Raw genomic sequence first — 19372 nt, forward strand, 5'->3', positions numbered from 1 at the left:
CTTGAGTAGAAAAGGCGTAAATAGGAGAAAACGGAACCGGTAGAACCAGGGATAAAACAGCATTTTGTGACGCAGCGGGAAGCACAATTGCCCAACACTGCATCAGGACAGGGGTCACCTAACAAGCGCGCTCACCCAAAACAGAAACCGATTTTATTGCACACGGACTGATAAGCACAAAATAAAATTCAGTTTCTATTCTCTCCATACGGTAACCCGATGCCAGAGGAGTCAGTCAGCCCAAGGCCACGCACTTCTAGGAGTGGAAACGAATGTTTGGTTTATCAACAGTTGATAACTGTAGGTAAATTGGCCACTGTTAAGAGATTCGAGTGCTGACGAGGGGCTAACGCTCGACACGTCAGCACTCGAATCTATTTACCTTTAGCTATCAACCCTATTGATAAAGCAAAGATTCGTTTCTACTCCCCACTGACGCAGCTCCACAATTACTTTAGAAACTACCCCCTATCCATTTGCTTCTAGGAGTGGGTTTCTTTTATAGCGGTGAGTTCATCAGTCAGTGTCGGTACGATAGGCTCTGATCGGCTTCTCGCCATGCCAACCAAAACAGCCTATCCTTAATGACCAAAACGTTTCTGTGAATGAGTCCAGCCCCAACAGATTCTCCATCCCATACTAAACTACATCAATCGTTGAAACTGTGACGGAAGGTAGGAAACAAGTAAAGGCAACAACATTCACAACTGTTTCAAATTGGTTAAAAAATTAATTTTAATGACGTTCTCACTACACAGCTTTGTCCTATTAATTTTATGATTACCAGAACTAAAGAATAAATACAAAATTACCACCAATATAATTCATTTCATTACACGGGTAGTCAGGGATATCAAAACCACCGTGCACCATCAGTAGTTGCACAATTTCTAACGATTACAATTTCTTGATTTCGGACAAGGGCGTCCGAAATAAATAAATCCTAAAAACGTCTCTTAGCCTCAAAACAAAAAGAGAATATTAAAACGAAGTTTCTTTGGCTTCAGCTAAAATTAACACTGGTTGATGAATGAAAGAAAGTGAAAGAAAGACATTTCAAGAAAAAAACAAAACGAAAACTTTGAAGATACAAGGTACTTCTACACACTACCTCGCGATATACAGCGACTGCAAATTCGCGATTTATAACAATAATCAACATTATACATAGGCGGTGCAAAAATAAAATCTTTACATTGCTAGAGTCGAAAGCCCGGTAGCTTGGTTTTACTACACGGTGATGCCACGATGTTAACGACGAATTTTAACGGCCAGCCAAGAGATTAAGTTAAAGAACCGTATTAGTACGTTAACGTAACATAATGCCTTTTACTTTCGCGTGGGCTTGGTCGAATTCACACACCTTTAAAAGTTTCACGAAAATTAGAAACGCGAGAATTTATCCACAAAAGAGAAACGAAAACAAGGTATTACTCCCTTCAATAATACAAATGATTGGTATCCTCGTGGTAAGGAACCCGTTGCACTGGCTGCAAGAGTAATCGATAGTAAAAGTTTCTTCTTCTTCTTCTTCTTCTTATTTTTTTTTTTTTTTTTTTGTTGTTGTCGCGAATTGATTCCAAGTCCCGCGAAAATCTTGGTACGTTTAAACAACTTGATTATTTACCTTTTGGTTATAGACAGTTCAATACCGCCAACTAATTTCTAGATTTATTCTTTGACGGTCGACCTTATTTAAATTCCACTTGGAAAACCCCACCTTACTCCCCTCACCTCTGACACTATCCTCTATACACAGCGCTCAAAAACAAGGCGCAAGCGCAGTTGTGCCGAATACGATTTTTTGACCAGCGCCGGGGTAAAAAATATTGGCCCTTCACTGAGCACGAGAATGGTAGTCCGGTAGACAATTTAAACGGTTAGAGATATATCCAGCCTTTCACAAAATTTTCCTTCTTTCTTTGTCATAACCGCTTTTGACTGGATTTGCATTTACCATGATATATAATTCAGTTCGCCATGCCCCTGCTCCGAAATGTTGCCATAACTAAAACCACAACACCAAAAGTAGACCGCTGTGAAAGTCTAGCCATTACCACAAAAAATACTCTTCATTTGAGGCATGAACAATGAACAATGCCTTAATACTTCCTAGATACAAGTAAAATATTCTGACGTAATTTCGCTACGCAATACCCGGGATCTACAAAGAAAAACGTGCGTTACACGAACAGGTCTTGTAACAGAGATAACATCATTAATTTCCCTTAATAATAATACTTTACAGAGTATAGTGATCGCTTTCTTTGCTCTTTTGCTTAACGAACCTGACTTGACCATTACACTTGAGCTTAATTTGAGGACTCGATTCCACTGATATCGCTTACTTATTTACAAAGAGGTCATTCAGTAATGGAGCCCTGGTACATCTACACGTGAACATTTTTGTGGCATTTGGAACCTTCAAGTTTTAAAATCAAAGGCTCCTGTGAGCCAACTCGTGAATGCAGATGACACATAGTAATTGAAATTTAGACGGCTACGGAAACTTCCTTGAAAGCTAAAAGAAATTATATCTTTGCCCGATTATGTAACGAAAAATAACCATTCTTGTACTATAAAAATGATTGTCAAACTGTTCTCTACAGATTTAATAAGATTATTTTGATGCGATGATTAAAAAAAAAAAATCACGTGTCTCTTTTTTTTTTCAAAGTTCATAGAAGCACGCCATGTGCGGCTACGTCATGCAAATTCGTGTCCCCGATAGTCCGGGGCTACTGGATTTTGCGATCGGGCTAGTGGATTATGACCATCACTTGCCCGGCAAGTGAAGTTTTTTTGGGAATTAAAATTACAAAATTACTGTAGGGCAAGCCGATCTCACAAAGGGAAATATGTTCAACAAAGTATCGCATTACATTTCATGCCCGACATAAATGCGTGAAATTTTTCCTTTGGAGTTCAGTCCACGCAATCGTCAAGTAAAAATAATGAAGTATGACAAGCTCTTGCTAAATAAGAATTATTTATCGACCGCGTCCTTTTGCTTTCCCATAAATTACCAGTTGTAAATTTCGAAAATGAAACATTTTTTCCCTTTGAAACCTCTATGAAAGCTGACAAGATCTTAAAGTGTTCATTTGCATAATTTTGTTTACGACGTCAATGATGCGTGACATGGCACGTTCCACTTTCGCGTGAAAACTGACAAATTAAATTATTTTTTAATTAAATTATTTCTAAATTAAATTATTTTTAATTCTTGAAAGAAACCGCACTTCGTAGAAAAAAACGAAAAAATCCTATAACTTTGCTCAGATTCAACGAAAAATCTCCATTCTTACACTAAAATGATTGTCAAATTATTCTCTACAGAATGAATGAGAGAATTCTGACGCGTCGTGAAACAAATTTTTACGTTTTTTTTTTTTTCACTAATTGAGTTTACGACCCCGGACTTTCTGAAAAACTGAAAAAACTTGAAACTTTGCTCAGATTGAACGAAAAATCTCCATTCTTGCACTAAATGATCGTCAAATTATTCTCTACATATTGAATAAGAATTTCCTGATGCGCCATGAACAACAAATGTTCGCGTGTTTTTTTCCACTAATTGAATTTAAAACTCATTCACTGCGCACGCCCGAAAGTTAACGACAAAACCGACTGATCGACTGATCGACCGACCAAGTCGAGAGTCAGCTATCGCTATAACTCGTTCATTGCGCATGCGCGCATTCACGAGTTAAAAAGGAATCCTACCAGTAAACATACTCATGTGTTCCGCTGATATTATTTATTAAACGACATAGATTCTTTCCCCAAACAGTGTGTTGGTTGCGTCCGGGGGCAATACTGACACTCACATTAACCTCCCTCCCTCCCTGGGTGCAATATTTGCAAGCGTGCAATGTCAAATGATAATTTCTTAATACTTATTAATCTGAATGAATTAAAACTAAACAGATATTCCTCTACCACAACATTGCTAGCTTTTGTGACCAAGCTCCGTGCTGTGCACTGCTTTCAAATGGCGTTTATTGTAAACCAAGGCTTCATTGCCAGCATCTGTCAAATCTATTTCCCGATTTTAGCAGTTAGGCTCGGTTATATAACGGCTCCAAAACACACTTATTGAAACCCTTTATAATTAAAAAAATATGTGGGTATGCCCAGCGTACACCACTCTCCGAGGCAAACCATTCAAGGAATAATACCGTTAAAATATTACGTTATTGTTATTCATTATGTCTTATTACACTGCAGCTGTTAACTTTTAAACAATTGTTCCATTAAACTGGACGCATGGGGAAATCTAAGGAATTATTCATTAATTACTTGAAATATTTGAGGCAATTATGTCAAAATCTCACGATGAGATCAGATGAGGCGTTCAATATTTATTATCACGGGCGACAGATCAATGCTTGTAAATGACGTACCCCTTTGCTTTGCACCGCAATCATGACCGACAATGCACCGCGGGTGACGTTTCTGTAGTCAGTGAAGTTGCCAGGTGACGATAATAACGCTGAAATTCTTATTTATCAAAGCAGAAAACAACTGACGGTGGATTATGCTTAGATCGCTCAATCCCACAATCCCAATTTAAATTCAAAGATATGAAGACGATTGAAAGTTGAGCCTGCAGTCAAATATTATGTTGTTTAACAAGGCACGCAAACGAGGCAAAAAGGTAAATACAATGCAAACCTCGTTTGCATGTCAAGCAGCTGACAACTGTAATTATGAGCTATTCAAGAACAATGAAGAGAAGTTAAAGGAAACCTCCACTCTTGAAATAAATTAACGTTAAATTGCTCAAAATACAATCTAATCTCAAATTTCGTTGGAAAACATGGAAATGATATTTCTGTGTCGAACAAAACAGGATTTGATTATCGCCCATTTTTCATTTTAAATTTCCCAGGTGCCGCCATCTTGAATTTCATGACGTAAAACGGTTGCTCAATTGTTTCACACAAAAGAACTTCTGCTTACTGACAATAGCGGTAACCATATGACGTCATAAAATCCAAAATGGCGGCCCCCGGGAAATTTAAAATCCAAAACAGGCGATAATCATATCTAATTTTTAGCACACTTGAAAGTCATTTCTGCTATTTAAAGTAAACTTTAGAATTTAGGCACTATTCCCGACAACTCACCGTCAATTTGTTGTCGGAGTGGAGGTTCCCTTTAAGAAGAAATAAGACTATCGCGCTGAAATTGCTACACAATACCGTCTTACTCCGCATAGTGAGAAAATAAAGTTTTCTGTCTGAATTGGGCAGCGCACGCGAGATGAAGCTATGTTGAACTAGAAGTCTTTGTCCCAGCCAGAAGTGTCATCTGGAGGCGTCTCATCGTCAGGCGGGTAGTCGTCGAAGTTGGAAGCGTCCGTCGGAGACTTGATCTGAAAGAAATGACAACAGAGTATATAAGCAGTGGTGGATTTGGGGGACGGGCTGGGGAACCCCCTACCTGCCTGTTGTCAGAGGAAACAAGGTTTCCGGCTTCCCTGTTTGAACCCCACCCCTTCCAGGACCACGAGCCCCACCATAATTGCTAAGTAATGAACTGACAAAAATTAAAGCCTTCAACACTTGTTAGGCTGATGATTTCGAGCCAACATGGGATTATTCTCGGAGACAAAGTAGGGTCGCTTTCTATGAGACTAACTCGATGATTCAGACTCAGGAGGCTAGTGGCAGAGAATTCGCCGTGAGGTGTCTGGAGCCCTAACCACCCAGTCACCCGCACATCTTCTTCTGTCTGCAACGATGAATGAGACCGAAGAGAATCCACGAGCCAAAAGAAAACGAAAAGCGTCGACTCCACATCCCTCCTATCATCCGCTGAAAAAATGCCGCATTTTTCTGTCCGTGGATCGACTTCTGAGCGAAAAACAGGATTCAAGCGCACGAAAACAGAACCATCGGGCAGCGTGGCTCTAACTATTCCACAAACCTTTGGAATGATGGGCGCCTGAAGTTTCCTTTGTCTCAAACCTTCCCAGTTGAAGCCATCAAACCACCTGAAAACATAGGTAAGATGTTCAAGAGTTGATGAATCTGCTCTCACCTCAGGCGGCGTACAAAGCAAAGATGCAGTGAAGACCAATTACATTGCTTGTTACTTACTTGTTTTTCATAATGTCTCTTAGACCGCCCTTCTGGTAGCCGAGTCGCTCAGTGGGGTTATCTCTGAAGAAACAAAGTGAAAGGTTATTGCGAGGTTAGAGCAGTGCTCACTTGTGTCGTAAAACCAAAACAAAAAGTAATTACCCTGGTCAACCACAACACACATAAACAGCACATTGAACCAACTCGAAGCAAATGCATGTAACCGGCGAGAAACGCGTCCGAGCGAGTTACGATTGGTTTTGGTTTCGCTTCTCATTCGTTGAGAAAGCGGCGCGAGTTTTGTTAACCAATCACAGAAAGTAGCAAAGCAAAACCAAATTAAACGCAAAATTACATTCGACACTCAATTGAAAGCAGTGAAAAAGATACTCTTCTTACAGCGCTGTTCTTATTCAGTCCCCCAGAAAATTGTACTGAGAAGGGAAACTAGAAAAAACTACAACGCAAAAGCAGGACAACGCAAAACACAGGATAACGCAAACGCCAAGTACTAAAGATATCGTCTTAATGGTTTAAACTCCCAAGTCAGTTAGAGCCAAACTCTTGAGACTCAAGTTTGAAACAGAGAGAAAATCTTACAAATTACACCGCCCTCAACTTAAGCTGGATTTCCAGTGTACCATCTTCTTCTGACTTAGTGTTTAAATTCTTCCTCAGTTTGAAGTTGTAGTTTTGACGCCGCAGGGTAAAATCAACGCCAATCTGAAAATCACCATTTTTTTTCTTTAACTTACCGACAGAGCTTTTTGATGAGGCCATGAGCGTTCTTAAGGACCTTGCGGGGAAATTCGATCATATCAATGCCCTTGAGAATTATGTTGTATGTCTTCATCGGGTCTGAACCAGTAAAAGGAGGGCTAAGAAGAAAAAAAGAAACATCACTTGTTACTTCTACAAACTACAGTAGAACCACGCTAACTCGAACTCACAAGGGAAACAAAAAATAGTTCGAGTTTGCGGGGTTCTACTGTGTGTATTCTCGTTACGAAAAATAACGTTGGGTTGGCCGACTCTTTCTGGAAAAGATAACAATACTCCATGCCATGATATCCACGGACTGTACCATGGGGCTTTTGACCTCTTTTAAAAATGGTGAAATAAGACCTTCGTTTAGCTAAAAAAAATTATAAAACAACGAGAGGAAAGAAATCAACTCAATTCTCGAAAAGGAACAACTCGTGATCTGTTCTAACGCATTTTGGAAACAAAAATGCGAGAACTTGAAAAACGTTAGCCTAACATTTTCAAGTTTCAATCCATTCCGACCTTGTCTCTGACTAGAGGCACTAATCGGCAGTTTGTTGCACTAGGGTGATAAGTTATAACCAAACTAGACAATTATTTTTGTTGCTTCTGTGGACAGACAAACATTTTGGGTTTTGAAATGACTTCATATTCACGCGGTACTTTCCCTTTAAACTGACTACGCTTTACAATGGTACACGAACTCAGAAATTCGACAAAAACCCAAATGAACTAAAGACCTCCGAATACACAACCTGATTGACTTTCTGTTGCTCTGACGAATGCCGGTGAACCCGGACGGCAACAAGTCATGAAAAGACGAAGGAATTGGAAATGAAACGGTTCAATATTTACCTGCCAGTGAGAAGCTCAAACATAAGAATTCCTAGTGACCAATAATCTGCTGAAAGATCGTGGCCCTGAAGGATCAAATGAAACACAGTCAAAAAAGAATTGCTACATTCAAGACGCTCCAAACTAAGCATTTTTAATCTCGCACCCCGCCGCATTATCTTTTTTCCCATCACGATATCCACCCGCCAGTCAAAATCCTCTTCCTGATCTTCCTCAATTGGGTATACTGCAGTGACCGAGTTTTCAAGATTTCCTGTTTCCCATCCCTCCAAGTCCCGACATCCCGCACACATCCCACGCACATCCCTCTACCACTATGGTTGTTTCATCTGGGATCCCTCCCTTATCCCGCATCGACTTCCGCTGAACGTATTTTCATTCCTCGCTGTTACAAACTAACGAAGTTGTTAGTTACCTTGTTGAGAATGATTTCAGGCGCCACATACTCCGGAGTTCCACAGAATGTCCACGTTTTCCTTCCGGATCCTATTTTCTTCGCAAAACCAAAGTCCACCTAAAAACAGCGATTCGAAAAATACAATTGTTCTCCTTATCGACAGATTTCCAAAATAAAATTTCCCAAACATCTTTTACAAACCCCTCCCTTAATGAGTCCACAAAATGCTTCCCACGTTTGGGGCTGTAGGAATGTTCATTTATCAATATTGTCAAAAGCGTGAAGAAGCAGGAAAATTGGTGTCTTCCCAAACAAAGGAGAACTGTGAAAGGAGACTGAGAATTCAACGCGGTATTTCTTATGCGCCTTATCTGATATATTTGCCCTCCAACTTAACCTCTATCGTACCTTGAGAATTTGCCCCACCTAATTCAAATCTGCCGAAAAAGTTGGTTCAGACGCCGTGTTACTGCCAAACAGCTGCGTTGCGGTAATTGAAACGATGCATGAGAGGTCTAAATCAAACCTCAAAATAAATGCCTCGTGATCACTATGAAAACAACTAACGCAGTTTCGTGGACAACAGTTTCGGGCCGTTTTAGAAAAGGCTGTTTTCTTGCGCTACTTACCAATTTGCAGTAGCCATGGGAATCCAAGAGTAAGTTCTCAGGCTACAACAGAAAATAAATCAGGTTTTTACCACTCCATTCAAATCTTAGAAGCCAATTAAAAACAAAAAACCAAAAACAAAACAAAACATGATAGAAGGACAGGAGCTACCAACCTTCAAATCTCTGTATACGATGCCTCTTTCGTGAAGATACGTGAAAGCCTCTATAACACAACCTACATAAAAGCGTGTGGTTCCATCGTCAAACGATCCCCTGTACGAGAACAATTCAGGTTATAAGGGTCTTAAGACTTTGCGGAGAAGGAATAGTGTCAACTGGAGTCACTGAAAACAAGGGTACTCGATATAACATAAACTGGGAAGCTATATTCATACCACGACTGTTGCATTACTCGAGTCTAGCAGCCCCAGACAGTTAAAAAACTAACATGCACACCTTATGTTTGAAGTTCTGGGCACATTTCAGCCATTGTACGTGAAATACTATCCGTAATGATCCTTACCTGTCTCTGAGAATCGTCCAAAGTTCGCCGCCTAGACAAGCTTCCAAAAGCATGAACAGATATTTTTTATTGGTAAAAGTTTTATATAACCTGGAAATGAAAAAGAAGAAATTATATGTATAATGAAAATTAAGTCGGGATAACTCAGAGGACGCGGCGGGGGAGGGGGGGGGGGGTAGTAACGCCTTCTACTTTTCACTTGCTCTTATTCTGCGTGGAGTCTTTTCGAAATTTGAAAATGGCAATAATATTTTGAGATTACCTTACCCTCCCTTTAAACCCGCTTCAATCACTGTCAATGCCCTCGCTATTTATGCTCTATTTTTTTGTACTTTGCTCAGGTTTCGTACGTGACTCATCGAAATAAAATTTAGTGAAAACTTTGCCCGCGAAAATGTCAACGAAAATGTAGCGGTTTTCATAAAATGTCCGAGGAAACCTTCGGCTTCCTTCGGCACGCTCGCGAGGAATGCTCGTTCAATCTCCTGATTGGTTAATATAACAGTCAGCGATTCTCCAAGGCGTTTTATGTATGTTTTATGTACTGTTTTATGTTGGTTTGTCAAAACAGGGCACTTGACACGAGGGCGAGAATAATTTCACACTTATTCGGGCGATTTACTCGATGTTTTTGCCACTTTTTATTTTAAGCTAACCGATATACTTCTGTCAAAATACTTTCTCTAAGTGGACATGACCTTGTTCATCCCTGCGTGCGACGTCAACGCCACACGTGTTGATGTGTTTGAGGTGAGCTAAAAATTTTGCTTATCAAAAACATAATAAGCTCGAAGTAATCAAATGAGTGGTTCCATCTTTTTACTTTGTGGTTGAAACAGTCGAGTGACCATCCAAATGGAAGCTGTTGAGTAGTAAGCTTGTTTTCCTGTTGTGCTGATCATTCAAAGGTTTCATCACTCACCTTACAATGAACAGAGAATTGGCCTCCATCATGATTCTCTTTTCATTCATGATGTGCTCCTGTTGTCTCGTTTCAACGATGTGATGTTTCTTCAGGGTTTTCATTGCAAACGTTCTTTTGTCATTAGCCAGTTTAACCTGAGAAAATGTAAAAGTTCATGCGTTGACGTTCCATTAAGCTATTAAAATTGCCAAGAAAATTACAAGCAATTTTACATCACAGTGAATTCATTAATCTAAGACGCAAAGGGGTTCTGTTTCATAGTGTTAGTATATTGGAATCAAATTATTTTTAATAAGCTTATTACTCCGCTGTTTTTGTGTCTTCGGTTCTGAATGGCCTAGACAAAAGGAAATGGTTGCACCCAGAAAAAAATTGGGCCTTGGGCCTTTGGCCTCTTTGTGATTTAGGATCATTTTTGGTTCAAGAAAATGTACAGTTTTATCTTTAACATAGTCTCGGCTCAAAACACAGAACTACCCATAGCGTATTATATTAAACCCCTTTAATTTAAGAACTTACCAACTCTACACGTCCAAAGCCTCCAACACCAAGGGTCTTTATGATTGAAAGGTCTCCTAGGTTCACCTTGGCAAATTCATCCTGTTCTGCTTTTGTGCGACTGAAAAGAAATGACTATAAGCTTAATATCTTACACAAGAAAAGGTTTGACTCTCAAAATAATATGCAAGTTTGATAATGCTTACGTTCAGTGTGCTAAAAAGGAAAGCATCACTTTGAAAGGTTGACTGTGTACAAGTAAAAACAAGGAGGTTTAATAACAATAACAATAATAATAATAATAATAATAACAATGATGACAGGGGTATATATCCATTTATCTATATTATAATACAACATAGCTATCTCACGAAAAAAAAACTGACAAGACAGGATTTACAAAAACATAAGCAAAACTGAGCAACAAAAGATAAAAAGTTACACTATCAAACATTTCAACAACTGGATTAAGCTAAGAGAAAACTGCATTAAGCTGCAAGGATAATATTACAAATTTCACCTCATACATCATAATTCATCATTATAGTTAGTGCTTTTCCCTTCTGTGATATAGCACAAACATTCTAGAAATAACTCTGGTTCTCACACATTTTCTAATTCACAAATTAAGACTTCTTAATCCCTCAAGATTCTATGCATGGATGATTTGTCATGAAAATTGTCTTGCTCCTGGTTAATTATTGTGATGGTGTCACTATAAAGATCTGCAGGGGTGTCATGAAGTTTTAAAAAAGCTACTTGTAGTTACATAAGAAAAATTAGATGTCCTTAATCCTACTAAGGCTATTTCAAAAGTTCAAGTTGCCAGTCAACATCACTGACAGTACTGCGGTACAAACAATAATATATGTCCACCATTAATAAAATTAACTCTTGCACTATATTATTTTATATTGTTGTATAATACTGGTATTTAGCAATTTGTTCAAATACAGTCAACTCTCTTTATTGCCGACATCCTCGGGAACGCAAGTTACTGTCCTTAATGGTGAGAGTCCATAATAGCAGGAATTTATTTTAGTCAAATGTCTACAATTTATTTTTGCCGGGGATTTAGCTACTGTCCGTATTATCTGGGTGTTCATAATAGCAAGGTGTCCACAAGGCGACAGTTGACTGTATATATTGTGCTAAAAGAAAATAACAGTTTTTTTTTTTCAGGCACTGCTGTAAAAGTACTACCAGAAGATAAACACCAAACACAGCTGGAACAACGATTTTGAAAGGTACACGCATATACTTAAAAAAAAAACAACTACTGAGTTCAGTTTTTTCAAGTCATCCTATCAATAAATTGCATCGGAACGTTTTCAAAGCTGTTGTGGGTACTTTGGTGAGTGGATCTAAAACTTCTTTAAAAATGCAATCACTCAAATACTTGGTAATTCTTTAAGTTCATTACCAAGTTGGGGTAAGCGTTGATAACCTACACTGTACATCAATCTCTGCTTTGGATTAAACAGAAAATCTTTTTAATTTTGTGAGCTAATCTAGCCAATTTTGATCCACAAATACAACTGTTAAATCATTTCTTACGCTTTCTGATTGTTTGTAATTTTGTGGAGAACCAGTATGGGCATCACAGGTTAATTACAAACTGTGCACATGTTTCACACCTGTGAATTGTGCATACAGAGAAATTTCATCATGCCCCTTGCGAAAATTTTAATAAATCCCATAATTTCAAAAATTCTCATATTTGTGACAACACACTGGTTCACCATACCAGAAACACACAACCCTTGCAATCTATTCTGTCCCAAGGGCTGCAATTAATCTTTGGAGAAGCTGACTTCACAAGGAAACTAGCCAATCATTAAAATTAATTATAAATCTAAGAAAGCCTCTTATGCCTGTGATGTCTCAGTAATTTTCAAATTCTAAGTAGCCAGCTATCTACTCTGTAGCTCCAGCTGCTGGTGACAGCCCTGCAGCATCCCAAGTTTAACGTGTTGACTCCCTTTAAATTTAAATAAACGTTAAGTCCGGAGTTTCTTTATTCTAGTCACTAGATATTTGCTTGAATTTTATTTGTGTTGCAAATGAACATTAGATGTTGATATCTCTCTTGAACATTACAGGATTAAGGTACTGATCTCATGTTAAAATCAATTTTAAAATACAAAGTGAAAATGTTTAGATTAAAATAAATTAATATCTATTAAGTGATAATGAATGTCATTTACATTATCACTGCTCCAAACATGTATTGGCACATGAGTTATTATTAGTATTAGTGTTCATTTTAATTGCGTAGGAACAGTTAATACATGTACCAACCTTTCCATTTCTTGGAGCTGTCTACTTGGTTAAGGGTTAAGAGCAAGAAATAAAATGTAAGTCCTCTGCCAAAAATAAACACTTTAAGAAGAAAAGAACCAAAAATAAGTTTATCTGTTTCCACATTAGTCTTTCAATTACATGTAACATTATTGTGGCATATGGTTTATTACAATTTTCTATTTGTTGATTTAATATGCTATCAGGAGCAATGTGAATCAAACCACATTTTATACAACTGCTTCTAAAGAAGTCTGCGATTCAAAGACACTGGTCAAACATCCCAGCTAAACTCGTATTCGGATGGAGATTTCTCCTCTGGGTTTCATTTCTTTTAAATGTAAAGTTTAATTTATTCTATTCATTTAGTCAAACCTAAATTATTTATTCTGTAATTTTATTTACAAGAGAAACTTGTTTAAGCCAGAACAGTTTAAAAAGCAACCGACTTACTACTTGAAATCAGTTGGCAGTTTCTTTTAAGTATAATTATAGTTAGTTAGCCAGTTTTAAAATAGCGTTAACAAAGGAACACAGATCAACATATGTCACTTTCAATAAATATTATTGTTAGATTTAAACAAATTTTAATCAACCATTATTTTGTAGTGCCCTGCAAAACAATATTATCTGAGGTATGTTGTAAAAATTCCTCACTGTGGAGGTTAACAGTCTACAAACATCTTCACATGGCCATGAAACAGCACACAATGATTTATAAGATAAAGAGATAAATTGGCTTTGTTTAAGGAGGGTACAATTTGACAGTATTATGACTGACTAAGCTGTGGACCTCAGATTCACAACTGAATTGGAAATTAAACACCTGGTTGATTGACAGAAACAAACATCAGTCACTTGTGGTATGTGAAATGATAAATTTTTTGTTGACAACCATCACACTCCCAATGCAAAGCAAGGCATTAACTATTCAACTTATGTCTGTATATATTTCCCAGCACAAATGCAGGGTCCGAAATTGCGCTTTCCTGGTCGCCAATCCGACTAAGAATTTTGCACTGGCAACCAGAATTTCACAACTGGTCGCCAACGGGCGATTAATTATTTCTTGCCACGATCATTATACAAACAATAATTTGATTTTCAGCCAAATCAATTAAAATAAAATTCAAAGCCGCCCGCCAATTGGTGACTTACTTTTTACCTTTCCGCTGATTTTGAAGTATAAAACCAATTTTTCTGTTGTGTTTGTATTTAATCTTATTCGTTAGCAGAAAAATCACCATTGCGGCCCCAAATGCATTCTCTTCATTCTGATTCTTAAAAGAAAAATTGGCAACCAAAAAGTTGGTTTACGTTTTACTGCGAAGGAAAAATGTTATTGACGCTTTTTAGCGACCACATTTTTCCATATGGCGACTGAAAAAAAATATTCAGTCGCCAGTTGGCGCCTGCCTACAAAACTTAATTTCGGATCCTGAAATGCCAAGTGCTGAGAAGCATCTTACCTCTTAAAGTAATTAAGAATGTTAATGACAACCCACACGTGTTACTTAAATTAAACAAGTTTATAACACTACCTTGCAGTCTGAGGTTCCACTCCTCGTTCCTTGTCACTGTATTTGTCTGTCTTCATGTCTTCTAAACTACCAATATAGGCTTCAAAAGCTCTACAAGACAAGAAAACAACAGAAAACTTAGTCAAACAGCTCGCAAAATCACACCTCCCATTCCCTTCAAACATGAGGTGATATACACAACCAATTATTTTTGTAATGAAATGAATTGAAGTCCTCGCCCCTTACTCCTCCCCCACTCACCCCTCTCATGACTTGTTAAATACTATTACAAACAGGGGCATAAAAGACATCACTAACTATGAAAACAGAAATTAGGAGGTCACCTATCTGCCAGAAGGTACCAAAAAGTTTGGGAATTCCTTAAAACACAGAAAATAAGACTGAATGTTGATAACCTCATACATAAATGTGAGGCTCTTTCTTCTATTTAATTTAACCTCATATTTACAGTACACTCCATGATGGCTGTGTGTGTTAGAACAGTTGCTATTGAAAATTAGAGCTCGCACTTAGCTTGTCAGAGATGAACACAGAACAATAACTATTATTTTTTATAATGAAATCAGACATACTATAAAATTGATAGCCTAAAAAAGAGAGAAAACAAATTTTGTAAAGCAGGCTTTACAAATATCATCTGCACACCACTGGTTTCAAAAACTCATTAATAATTCATAAGCACATTCACCTATCAAATGGTCAATAAAACATCAAGTACAGTGATTTTAAAACCTGATAAAACCTCCTCCTTATTAGTATGCGATGTTTAATGTTTTTCTCGTATGCTAATTTCCAACGTTCACAAAAGCATCATTGTTATGAACTCTCTTGACACACGCTTTGCCAGGAATGCTTTTAAAGCCCTTCAAAAACCTGCAGCACGTGTTTTATCGGGTCTAAAACCACTTGGCTGCGCGTCGTGGTTTTAAATCCCAATAAAACACTGCTGCTGGTGTTTTAAACATTACATAAAATATTTCAGGAAGCAAATCAACTAATACAGTGTACATGTACTCTGTATGCTTGATTTGTTAAGACTTAAAGCACAAACACAGCTATACAAATAAGAAAGCAATACTTACTCTCTATCTAACACTAAACAATGAACACCGCCTTTGGCAGCTATGCAATTTGCTGTCCGCAAGTCCTCTCTGAGAGAAACAAAAGAGTAAATCTTGAGAAATATATTAACCATTTTGGTTTTGAACAAGATTTATAGCTTGTAGACACCAAGGCAATTAACAGCTGAGATAGGAAAGCTGTATGTGGGAAATGTTTACTCTTGAAACAATAGTCACATACTTGTAAACAACTTCAATTGCAAACCCGTAGTCTATTAACACTAAGACTATAAAGTTTTCTGTGAGTTAATAGACAACATCACATAGTCAAATAGACTCTTGCTCATAGAAAATTGCTTAGTTATAATAAGAACTCACCAAATTTAAGATTTGTTTTAAAAGTGACCAAAAACTGCCTCAAATAATTGTTGTAAAACCATGGAAGTTATTGCAAAATTACTCTGTGTTTCCTAGCTTCTGTTTATGACAAGCCATTAAATATGTCAAGAAGTGCTAAAATTAGCAACCATAAGGTTATACCTAGTTATAAATACAGTTAATGATGCAGTAATATAGACAAATACCACCTTATTTCTTCTCCACTGTCAATAAGACATGTGACAGCTTGAGAGACCATAAACCTTTTGGTACAGTACTACTGTAGCTCAGTTGAATCGTACAAAATAAATAAAAGCTAAAGGCAGAACAGAAAATCCTATTTACTGTACAAAACAAATGGACAGAACCAAGTTTTTGTTTTTTGAGCAGAAGTTCGTTTTCATATAGAGGAGTTCTTACGAATTTTGGTCTCTTTAATACCAGGACTAGCTGCAAAACAGATGGTCATACAGCTTGTCTGACTTACGTCAGCTGTGAATCCTGAATTCAAGTAAAACTAGTCTTGACGTAATCTCTAGACGTCATGACCCATGTTGGGGTGGGCTCACCTGCAGCTGGTTGTTAGTAGTCATGGACCTTAATTCTATTCCACAATGAAATTCAACCCAATAAATTATGCCTCATTGAATATTTTGCATGTCCTGCAAGTTGGTTCAAAAGAAAGGCAGCCAGAAGATAGCTGAGAGAAATGCAAATTTCCAGACAGTAAAAATCTGCCAAGTAACACACTTTATGAAAACTCGACAATGCCTCTTAGGCCCAATTCAGCTAGACGCCGAACTTAATTCAAATAATTAATTAATTATTAAGGTCGGCCCAAATCACGAAAATCCCGCCTTTTGATTCAGACACCGAACTTAATTTACTTGAAGCAAAACCAATCAAAATGTTAGCGCTTTTTTTTTTATTTTTAATTTTTTTATTGAAATATGTTATAATAATTTATGCATTAGGTTCAGCTCATGAAAAGTTCGACATCTGAATCAAAGCCGTTCCAAAGCTGAAATTCCCGGCTGAGCCAGGCGGGAAGAACGGCTGAGCTGTTCCAAATTGAAACAGCCGTTCTCAACTGATTCAGACGCCGAACTTTTCATGTACTTAATTCAAGGTATTAGGTTCGGCTCATTAAAAGTTTAGGATAGATATTTGGATAGATTAAAAGGCTGGCATTGTCACCTGTATGCATACTAGTGCTAAAAACTATTTTTGTGATATTAGCATGTAGTAAACCCTGGTCTTTGCCGCTGTGGGGTAAAAACTGTACTGTGTCATGGATGATAGCAAATTAATGCCACGGCGTATTTGAACTTTTTCTCAAATTTCGAACAGATTTACATTTTCATGTTTGAAAGACGTGAAGCTTCAAAAAATTATTCCTTTAACTTCCACAGCACTTAAATTTTCTACCAAATCATAAATCATGATGAATTATCATGTGCAGCATACTGAAAGCCCAAAGTTTTGGAACCTTTGAAGTGGTACGTACTTTTAAATACTTTTATATTTCACAAAGTTAAATCCACCTTTGGAGCAATATTGCATGAAGACGAAAACTTTTAACCCAATTTTGTAACATGAAATGTGAGACAAATCACCTATTGTCATATTCAAGCTCTGCTGGAAGTGTCCCGATCTTCACCCCAGATTTAGTCAACTGTAAAAAACAGACTGAGGTAAACCAGAATTTTTCAAGCTGCCAGGCAGGGTTTTGGCAAATCACACTACATGGGATTCCTCCAAGACAAAATCATAGCAAATGCACAAACAGTTTCAAGCTGTATTGCACGGGTGTGCCAAACATTTTCAGTATGTCCAAGCTGGTACAACTGAGGTAAAATTTTTAATCTGATGCTATGCTTACATTATAGCAGTGTCAAGAAGTTTGATTGTTTAAGTTGTGCGACATACCCCTTGAGAGCTTTCTCTCCAAAAAAGGCTCCTTTACCCAGGGTGCGTACAAACACGGGTTCAGCATGTACTGAAGGCCGCTGAGTGACATTGACCTAGAGGGAAAAGCATCTTATTTTAAATTTGTTACAGGGTTTTGAGTGAATACTACATCTGTGGACAGACAGGAACCCAAAGACAATATATACACAGGTAGTAAAAAGCTTAAACTGCAACAACATAACAGATGTGAAACCTCCAAATGTGCTTTCTTTCCAACATACTTTTGAATTGTGAAGCTAAGGGCATTAGCTGTGGCTTTAGTGGTGGGCCATAAGAGAGCCAGAACACAGCCTTTGCAATACCTTACTTTTTTTTTCAGAAAACAATAATATTGTTAAAAACATAAAATGAAGGGTTGCCTGGAAAAAAGCCCTAAGTGACTTCTCATGAATTGCTAGATTCTCCTTCCAAATTACTTTGCATTTGCTCTTGAAACGAAAGGAGAATTTGACCTTACGCCGAAAGTCACTTAGGACTTTATTTCACGCACCCCTTCAAATATGATTGTTTGTTTTTGTTGCCGTTACTGTATTGTACATGTAATTATCTTCTACTTAAATTTGTAAAATAACATGATCAAAATCACTGGAAATGATGAATATTGAACTTTCACAAATTTGAATTGATGTCAAACTATATTTTACAATAACTGTCAAAATTTCCGCGCACTGATTGGCTCGTAGCTATTGTCTATAAGAGTACAGACAATAAAAATGACGTCAGATGTAACGTGTCCGCTTTCTCAACGAAAAAAATAGCCAATTCCGCCCGTACTTTTTCCATGTTATTGTAAAAAACAAATCGACAGCAGTTTTCTATGGTCTAAACTCTTATAGACCATAAAATGATGCCATAAAATGTCCAAAACTTGGCAGTGAAACCACTCGCTTGAGTTTTGAACATTTTTTGACGTCATTTTATGGTCTATAAGAGTATAGACCATAGAAAACTGCCGTCGATTTGTTAATCATCATCACACTAAAAATATGCATACAAGGTTAGGTCTTGTGAACACACTATTTAAGACCTACCTACCATATGCATATTCTTATAGTCTGAGGATGGTATAGTTCGAACCAAAATATAACTTGTTTCCAACTTAGTTTCTGTCATTTTGTTGTCTAAATATTTTGACACAATGAACATGTTCAGAGTATCTTTCATTCTCTTGATCCATCTATATGTACATAACAATACGTTAGTTCTCACATTAGAAAAAAACTAAAAAATAAAATACAGCGTAACCTCTATTAAAAAAGTGATAAGGGACTAGGGAAATTTGTTCATTACATTGAGGGTTCATTATACAAATGTCGAGGTTCTGTTCCATACATTTTTAAAGATCAGGCTGGAGAATATTGTTCGTTATACCAATGACTTTGTTATATAGAAGTTCATTAAATTGAGGTTCTACTGTAACTAGGACAAAGGGAAAGAGAAGATTCAAATAAAAGCTT

The 19372-nt window shown here is 37.4% G+C and overlaps 1 protein-coding gene and 2 long non-coding RNA genes across 5 annotated transcripts in view; 1 reads left to right on the plus strand and 2 right to left on the minus strand.

Annotated features, from left to right (window-relative positions):
• Window positions 1–710: 710 nt before the first annotated feature.
• Window positions 711–2146, minus strand: LOC146467702 (uncharacterized). The gene is made up of 2 exons (XR_014867681.1): window positions 2022–2146; window positions 711–1989 (listed from the first exon to the last, which is right to left on the minus strand). It is a non-coding gene; the product is annotated as an uncharacterized LOC146467702 (long non-coding RNA).
• Window positions 2147–5074: 2928 nt separating this feature from the next.
• The window catches only part of LOC146467703 (cGMP-dependent protein kinase 1-like), a 32891-nt gene continuing 18593 nt past the window's right edge, over window positions 5075–19372 (minus strand). For 2 of the 3 annotated variants that reach the window (XM_085125574.1, XM_085125575.1), the window contains 15 exons: window positions 17874–17968; window positions 15588–15656; window positions 14506–14595; window positions 12965–12985; window positions 10685–10784; window positions 10163–10299; window positions 9241–9330; window positions 8891–8990; window positions 8736–8777; window positions 8125–8223; window positions 7710–7774; window positions 6845–6967; window positions 6108–6170; window positions 5935–6001; window positions 5075–5380 (listed from right to left, as the gene is read on the minus strand). In XM_085125574.1, the coding sequence (XP_084981700.1) occupies window positions 5285–5380; window positions 5935–6001; window positions 6108–6170; window positions 6845–6967; window positions 7710–7774; window positions 8125–8223; window positions 8736–8777; window positions 8891–8990; window positions 9241–9330; window positions 10163–10299; window positions 10685–10784; window positions 12965–12985; window positions 14506–14595; window positions 15588–15656; window positions 17874–17968 (1257 nt within the window). In that variant the 3' untranslated portion in view covers window positions 5075–5284. The remainder of the gene's footprint in view (window positions 5381–5934; window positions 6002–6107; window positions 6171–6844; window positions 6968–7709; window positions 7775–8124; window positions 8224–8735; window positions 8778–8890; window positions 8991–9240; window positions 9331–10162; window positions 10300–10684; window positions 10785–12964; window positions 12986–14505; window positions 14596–15587; window positions 15657–17873; window positions 17969–19372) is intronic. The other variant, XM_085125573.1, reaches the window with a different exon arrangement.
• On the plus strand, window positions 10791–19367 carry LOC146467704 (uncharacterized). Its single transcript, XR_014867682.1, has 3 exons — window positions 10791–11910; window positions 16389–16455; window positions 18006–19367. It is a non-coding gene; the product is annotated as an uncharacterized LOC146467704 (long non-coding RNA).

This window comes from Pavona decussata, unplaced genomic scaffold, assembly GCF_977016875.1.
Source record: "Pavona decussata unplaced genomic scaffold, jaPavDecu1.1 SCAFFOLD_134, whole genome shotgun sequence".
Lineage (NCBI taxonomy): Eukaryota > Metazoa > Cnidaria > Anthozoa > Scleractinia > Agariciidae > Pavona > Pavona decussata.